Raw genomic sequence first — 8,963 nt, forward strand, 5'->3', positions numbered from 1 at the left:
AGAAGAAGCAGAAAACCTTGATCACTCCATGACGAAATGCAGGCATTTTCAGTATGAAATTTAGGCAATTTTATAATCAGGCTCAGAGAAAATGTTGAAGATAAGGGTTTGAACTTTTCACAGCATGTACATGCAAGATGACTGAACTAAGTGAAATTAATAAACTTTTCCCTGAGGAAAATCTTTTTTATTAAAGCATGTCACTCACTTCCTCCAGTAATCTTACATGTAAATAATGTAAAAAGTCTATATCCTTTTCTTTAACCATTTTTTTATTTGGCCTGATTGTAAGTTGTACCAAAATTCTGCTATGAATTCATATCACTCCTCTTTTCTGTTTTCTACTGCAGAAATACTATCTTAAAGGGCTGTAAACAAAATTTACATTAAAAATTAATAAAAATTAATATTACAATCTATAATTTATTGAATCACTTTCAGGTAAAAAATACTGATTGTTTCTTTTAGTATACTGAATAAAAATTTACTTGACTATAAAATTTTCTTAATTAAATGGGGGGGAAACATCAACACATGTTAATAAAACAATAAGTAATAACATTTATTGATTAAATAAAATATTTACAATACATACAGAATTTACAACGAAACATATAATACATAAACACAAAGATCATAATAAATTAATTTTAACAGGAACTTGTATGAATATTTATGACTTTAATTTTAATCAACCTCTTCGATTGTTGGTCCATTGCTATCTTTACTCTGATGTCCTCGAGAGTGGGGTTGTCCTGCTCCATGGAGTTTGGCCATTAGAGGAGAACACTGTTGCTGTAGCTCCCGCAGCCGATGTTCGTACTCATCCTTCTCCGCCAGACTGTTATTGTCGAGCCACCTCAAAGTTTCTTCACACTCTCGCCTTGCAGCTGACTTATCTTCTTCGCTCAACTTCTCTCCTGCCTCGTCCAAGGCCTGCTTCACGTTGAAGGTGTATCCTTCCAGCTGGTTCCTCGCAGCAATCTTCTCCCGCTGTTTGTCATCTTCTTCCTTGTACTTCTCTGCCTCGTTCACCATCCGGTCAATCTCCTCCTTGGATAGTCGGCCTTTATTGTTCTGGATGGTGATGTTCTTGGATTTTCCGGAACTGTTATCTTTGGCAGAGACATTGAGGATACCATTGGCATCAAGATCGAAAGTGACGTCGATTTTTGGTACACCACGAGGTGCAGGAGGAATTCCTGTCAGATCAAAGGTACCCAAAAGGTTGTTATCTTTGGTCATGGCTCGCTCACCTTCAAACACCTGAATGGTTACAGCAGGCTGATTGTCGGCATAGGTGCTGAAAGTCTGTGTCTGCTTGCAAGGAATTCTTGAGTTCCTCTCGATGATTTTTGTCATAACACCTCCTGCTGTCTCAATACCCAAGGAGAGAGGAGTGACATCAACAAGGAGAACATCCTGGATCGCTGAGCTTTGATCTCCTGACAAAATGGCAGCCTGGACAGCTGCCCCATAGGCAACAGCTTCATCTGGGTTGATGGACAGATTGAGTTGTTTACCCGAAAAGAAGTTCTGTAGAAGACTTTGAATTTTAGGAATTCGAGTTGACCCTCCCACCAGGACTACATCGTGAATAGAAGATTTGTCCATTTTGGCATCATTCAGAGCTTTTTCTACTGGTTGAAGAGTGTTACGGAAAAGGTCTGAGCAGAGTTCTTCAAACCTGGCCCTGGAGACTTTGGTGTAGAAGTCAATTCCCTCGTAGAGAGCGTCAATCTCAATGCTGGCCTCTGTGCTAGATGAGAGGGTTCGCTTGGCTCGCTCAGCCGCAGTCCTCAATCTACGGAGAGCTCTTGGGTTAGACCGCAGATCTTTGCGGAACTTCCTCTTGAACTCATCTGCCAAGTGGTTGACAAGGCGGTTGTCAAAATCTTCACCTCCTAAGTGAGTATCACCAGCAGTTGCCTTCACTTCAAACAGAGAGCCTTCATCAATTGTCAAAATGGATACATCAAAGGTTCCGCCTCCAAGATCAAAAATTAAAACATTCCTTTCACCTTTGAGATTTTTATCAAGTCCATAAGCAAGAGCAGCTGCTGTAGGCTCATTGATAATCCTGAGAACATTAAGACCAGCAATTGCTCCAGCGTCTTTGGTTGCTTGTCTCTGTGAATCATTGAAATATGCGGGGACGGTAATAACAGCATCCTTTACAGGGCCGCCAAGATAGGCCTCGGCAGTCTCCTTCATTTTAGTTAATACCATTGAGCTGATTTCTTCAGGAGCAAATTTCTTATTTTCTCCCTTAAATTCTACTTGAATTTTTGGTTTTCCACAGTCGCTGATTACTTTAAAAGGCCAATGTTTCATGTCTGCTTGAATTTTTGGATCATCAAATTTCCTTCCAATTAATCTTTTGGCATCAAAAACTGTATTCTGTGGGTTCATTGCTACCTGGTTCTTGGCGGCGTCCCCGATGAGCCTCTCGGTGTCGGTGAAGGCGACGTAGCTGGGTGTCGTCCTGTTCCCTTGGTCGTTGGCGATTATCTCCACTTTCCCCTGCTGCCAAACTCCCACACAAGAGTAGGTCGTTCCCAAGTCGATTCCAATAGCTGGCATTTTCCCTGGCATGTTGAGTAACTAGTGGATAACACAATTACAAAATCTAAACACTTGTAATAAACACAGCGTAAGATCACGCACTTGCAAACTCGCTTCGAGCACTCAGAATAACTCTGACGTCTGATTCAAACTGAGCGGGTTGCCGCGCGCCGCGTATATAAAGATAGCTGTTCGGTTCTAGAAGTTTCTCAGCTGTTCCACGCTCTCGATCTAGAGCTGAGCTCTCATTGGTTTTGGCTACTCTCGGTGCTTCTAGAACTCGGTTCTGATTGGTCTACGCGTCAGTTGGATATTGATCAACTTTAGCATCACACTCGTCTCTCCTTTTCTAGAGCATCTAGATCATTCTCCCACATGCAACGGAAACTGATTTCTATTGTTTTGTAAATTGCAGCTTTCATGACTAATGTCAGTTAATAACTTGCACTTTCCAACTGAATATTTAAAACGAAATTAAATATTCTAAATCCGGTTTAATAATTTGTTGTATTAATTTAATAACATCTTATATTTACGTAACCTAAGTAGGTAACAATATTTATGTCACAATATTGGTTATTATTAGTCTGTATTTGGTTGTTGTATGCTAAAGTAATCTAGAAACGTTTTAAATAAGTTTCTTTATGTTGCCTAAAACTTTTTCAAACTAATAAAAGAAATTTATCAGCATGCTAAAAAGCATACAAAAAATCATGAACACTTATCATTCTGTTTGTGCTTACATAAAGCGTATTACTAAAAATTAACATTTTAGAAATATTCACATTTTAAGGAGATATTATATATCTACAATAATATCTTATATAATTGTAGGTCTTAAAGGAAAACATTTTTTCTTTCAATCCAAATGTAACAATACATGTCCAAAAGCCTTATATTTTGTAGGCACTAGGACAAAATAAAAAAGAAATATGTTATGAAGTAGTTAAAAATAAACATTTTAAAATATAGACTAATTGATTCGAATATAAAATAAAAACTTTTTTAATTCGATTAGAATTGAATTTTTGAATGAGGCTGATACGTGGCCTCCACATCCTAAAATGTCAATTATTTTTAGAACATGAAATATTTTAAAATATAGTAGTGTGCTATAAACTGTTTATGGTTACGTTTGTGAATCTGAATATAGTTTTAGTGTTATGATTCGGATTTACACGGCATTATCGTTTTAATTCACGTGTTTTCTGACACCGAAGGAACAAGGAAGAATACCATGAGGTGGCCAAAAATATGGATAATTTACAACAGGCTTTAGATATATGCTTTGCAGGCTGATGAAACAAACAATCCTAGATTGGCACATGAAGCAGGCAGAGGAGCTGCTAGTTTATTTGTTACATCAATATTTTTGCATAAAATTTAATTGCTTTTGATGCAGCACTATACGCTGTTTTATTTCTTAGAATTGTGAAGGTAAAAAGCCAGATAAACTAACTACATATTTTTTATCCAACTGTAATAAGACGTCTAGGTACTTTATAACTAACGAATCGACTAGCTGTTGATATTGAATCTGTATCACATTGTATGAAACTAGTTAATAAATAATGGGAATTACGCGTTTAAAATTATTTAGTTAATGAACCCTTTTTTATCCATTCATGTAGGTAATTTATAATATGGTTACATTCGTAAATAATGTTGGGTTAAAATTCTTTAGTATATTTCAAAGTTGTGTCGTAACAAGTTACATTATATGTTGATTCACTAGGAGCAGCAATTGTACGAATTAACCTAAGTTGTTTTCAATCCAAAACTGATTGGAGACAATCTTACGACTCCGAAATGTTTTGTTAATATATTTAATTTTGTGAAACCTTGTCAAAATTTAATAAGAATGCCTGAATTGCAAGCGTTTTATTGTTTCCAAAAAGACTCAAGTCAATTAATGGTCGAACTAAAAACTAAAAAAAAGATAAAAGTAAATATAATGCAACAAAACACAATTATTAACATATTTAAAACTAGGGAGCTCATTAACTCTATTTAGTTAAAATAGGTACTAAATCTAACAATGTAATGTTAGTTCAAATTTTATGACAAAATCAGCACAACTATATGAAAAGTAGCCACCTTTTGAAATTCTGTATAAGCTACATGTACAGTTTTAGGTCACGGGAAGGCCGATGTACCATTTCGGCACGAAACCTGAAAGAATCATGAAAATGGTAAATGGCTATTGAATGGTTGGTTAGCCTTGTAATTGACACTAACAATTTGGTATCATTTTAGTTTATTTCTCAGTTTTATTCGTCGAATAAACATTAAAAAAATATTGCCTATTTTCCAGTAACCGTACAAAAATGTAATAACACCTTTTCTAGTCAATGAATATAAACCAACAACGATGATAGATTGGTTTTTTGTAGCATTCATTATATTAAATTAATGTAATTTACTACAAGTTGGCCGAATAACTATTTTGGATATGTACTTAATTTTGAAGCTAGCATACATAAACCCTTAGTCCTTCTTTGTCTGGGCTTATAACAAACCTGTCAAAAGGGTTTCAGTAGGAGAGTTTAATTTATGTTTATCTTGTTTAGTTTTGCTTTCATATACGTGTAGGTGGAATTTTGGGGACGATACATACAGTTGCTTTATAACTGAATATACCGAAAACAACTTACACACCAAATACTTGTAATTCGACAAAAATAAAAACTTACAACACGATAACTTCATGATGCATTTAATTTATTTCACGAGTTAGTACAGTATTACAAAATATTATTTTGGTTTGCCGTGACCAGCTCGGTGTCTTATGTATATTGTACGTGATCGTACGGCAAAAGCACGGCATAAGTAGACCCCAAACGTGGAGGTCGCAATTAAGAATTAATTTTCAATTAAAAACCATGTCTCACTGAGGTTTGCCAAAACCACATACCGTACTTAGTACTTTACAAGTTCCGTAATATATTCCATTTTGGAATGTTACCTAATTAAGATAAAGAGACGTGGTAGCTTGTCTGATACAAAGTAACAAAATCGATAATAAGATATATGTATTAAAATCATATCTTGATCAGATTACAAGTCTAATAATTTCCAAAGCTAAGACTTGACGTGAACTCATCATTATTTGTTTCAATACTGAAAAACCCAGTCTTAAAAACTATACCTGTTTAGTACGTAATTAATTATATCTTAATGGGACTATGAACCAATGGAAAATGGCCTTTTGGTTAATTTGTTACTAGGCTCCCAATTTAGGGGTTGCCCCATAACATGTAGTTAGGTAAGAAAACGGATATTGGTAGCAGTTCTCCACGGCTTCGCACGCTATTTCTTAATGACAAATAAGAACATCATGGGCATATTTATTTTGACCGACACTCTTAACTCTCCTTAGATTAATGATAACATTGATTATGAAACCTTCAGAGGCTCTAACAATTTCGGTAGCAAATGAACTGGCCCAGTGTGGATGAATCCTAAAGTTGTGTTCCTTAGCTTTTCAACTAACGCATTATTTATGATGTAATGAATGGTGGGGCGTTACATAATTTTTAAACAGGCGTAAGCCTATTTTAGGTACATATTATTACAGTAGTCATGGTTAAGAGCTTCAGAATGATGTTATACGAAATTCCTTATGATTTTTATTTTAGGTTTTGCACGTGTTTGTGCACTTCTGTTTCAAATTAATTATATTTCCAACGTTATGGTTGAGTTTGCCTTGTAACCAGAACAAGAAAATATATAGCCATACACAGGTCTTAAAAGCCCACTTGGTATATTTTTGGTCTTTGTAATTTTGTTTTGGTCTAGTATATTTTTGGTATCATAGATGAGTGTGCTTTGTTCCCCTGATCAAGAAAGTATACTTATGCAATTTACTAGCATTTTTATAGTAAAAATTTGTTTTTACTAAAACTTCCAGTTTTATTATATGGATATCCTCTGCGTTTCAAAAGTGGTTACAGATAAGGTTGAATGCTGTCACCTTACTCTAAGTTTTCAAGATATAAACGCAAATAAATTTAAAATGACACTTAAATTAATTAAACTGATGATTGTCTTGTCAAATTATAATGTTTACAAAGAATCGTAGATTACAAAAACACATTTACTGTTTGCTGATTAAGCCAACACGTGTTAAGGAAATTCTCATGGCATCAGTGTGTATCCATCTTAAGAGAATTACTTTGCCAATATAAAGTCACCTTTAGAATGTTTAGATCAACCTGATACGGCTTAAATAAGATTCTTCTACTAACTTATTGTGTTAAATAAATTAAAAGTTAATGACAACAGTTTTTAGCCTCCTAAGGCCTGGCGTACTTTTAAAAGGACATTAATTTGTACTTAAGTAAAACCCTAGTTCAATGTACACCTTTAAGTCACTAAGACCCAATGTCCTGCAAGAAGGACAACATTTTGTACTCAAGTAAAACCCAGGGCAATTTTGAACTTTGGAATAAGTTTTTTTTAATAATTTCTTATTCAATAACCTACTTAGACACTATAAAAACAAATTTTAACAGTATATTTGATATATTTATACAATTTTGTATAGTCCTTTTAAAAGTACACCGGGTTTTCATTGGGTAAAATACAGGGTAGTGAAATCAAGAGACATTATTTTTTTAAACTTACCTTTATTTCATTTTAGTTTAATCAAACAGTTAAAAATTCAATTTAGTTAAAAAAGGCTTAATATTTGTTTAAATTAAAATATGGTTCCTGTTTCTTTGTGCTATTAAAAATAATGGACCTTACACTTGTACACGTCTCTGATGTTTTCTTTAAACACATAGTTACACTAGTTGTTTATAAGTTAAAAAGGGCTTAACATTGATGAAATTAAAAAAAAAAAACAGTTCCTTTGTGCTACTAAACATAAATGGACCTTACATTTGGTACACATTACCGATGTTTTCTTTGAACATTTGGAGTTTTTGCATCTCTGCTGTACTCCTGGCGTAATTTCAGGTAAGTGGTTCCCATGTGTCCTAAATCTCACACTTGGAAGGAAGTTCCTTGGGATTTCTTCCAGGTGTAACCTCTCCATCTGTGAGGTACTCTGAATCTTCACTGTCACTAAGAATAGAGTTTGATTCAATTAAATACTCTCCGTAATCCATCTTGTACTTTCTTAGTTGTGCCAATTTTTTAATGGTATGTTTGACTTGATCTTGTCTTCTCGGTAGCAAAGCCAGGAATTGGATATGGCTAAATCAAACAGGTGCATTATTGTTCTAGTGGTCCACTTCCTTGTCCGTTGTCTGGAAGAACAATATGATAGCATGCGGTCTAACATATCAACACCTCCCATATGTGTATTGTACGCCTTTATCACTTGAGGCTGAGGCACTGTAATGTACTTTTTTCTGTCTTTGACCACCTACGAACCATCCAATAGATCTATTACTGGTTGGTTTTGGATGTCCCTCACCAAATCAGTATCTTGGTCATCATCCTCCGAAACATCCATGTCGGAGTCATCAACCTGGTTGATGGTGTTCATAATTTCTGCATTGTTAACTGGAACAATTAAATTATGTTATCCATGGCTGTAAAACAGTTTTTTGTAACTTTAAATAAGAGCAAAAACTTCATAAGCCTAAATGTTCATCCTTTTTTGAAGTTAAATTAACTACATAAATGTGTAAAACAGGTAAATTTATTAAAAATTGTCTATTTTCCTAAAAAGTGTCAACAATTACAGGAAGCACATCTATATGAAATGTGTAGTCACTTAAGCCTGGTGTCCTTATATTATGACAATCCACTTTTGAGATAAAAGAGTTTAAAACCCAATGTACTTTTATAAGGACACATCTTTTTAATGATAAAAACCAGTCTTTTACAGTAGATTTTCAATGGGTTTCAACTTTTATATACTAGCTATATATATTACACTGCAAGTTTCTAATGAGAAAATATTAACAATCAATATTTTTAAATACTTACAATGATGTTGAAAATAAAGCCTCCGCTTCCTAGGTGAAGCAATCTTTCTGGAGGTTATGTTTATGGCTAAACTAGCCAGCTAACTGAACACACATGTGATGACTGACAACCTAAAAAAACAACAAGTCAGCAGAGTTGCCAACATCTAACATACAAATATTTCCTTCTTGGTAAAAAAATTCCCTAAAATTCTGTCCTTCTAAAAGGACATTAGGTTTTAACTTGAAAAATGTGGAAAAATCCCTGGGTCTTACCGAAGTAGAAATATTTGTACTTTTAAAAGAACATCAGGTTTTTGCTTAAACATTTTAATTTTTCCCTTGGGTCTTAGGAGGCTATATGAGACCTTGCTATTCCCTCAGTTGATGGGTGACCCAGATACATCAAAATGTCTCTCAGCCTATAGATGTTAAACCAATTTCCACTAAACCAAATTTGTCCACTAAATCAGATGT

At 34.5% G+C, this 8,963-nt stretch overlaps 1 protein-coding gene across 1 annotated transcript; it reads right to left on the bottom strand.

Moving 5' to 3' along the window:
• Positions 1–537: 537 nt before the first annotated feature.
• Positions 538–2,726, bottom strand: LOC124354439 (heat shock protein 70 A1-like). The gene has a single exon (XM_046804885.1). The coding sequence runs from the start codon at positions 2,593–2,595 to the stop codon at positions 688–690; it is 1,908 nt and encodes a 635-aa protein (XP_046660841.1). The 5' UTR covers positions 2,596–2,726; the 3' UTR covers positions 538–687.
• Between the last annotated feature and the right edge of the window lie 6,237 nt (positions 2,727–8,963).

This window comes from Homalodisca vitripennis, chromosome 2 (assembly GCF_021130785.1).
Source record: "Homalodisca vitripennis isolate AUS2020 chromosome 2, UT_GWSS_2.1, whole genome shotgun sequence".
Classification (NCBI taxonomy): Eukaryota; Metazoa; Arthropoda; class Insecta; order Hemiptera; family Cicadellidae; genus Homalodisca; species Homalodisca vitripennis.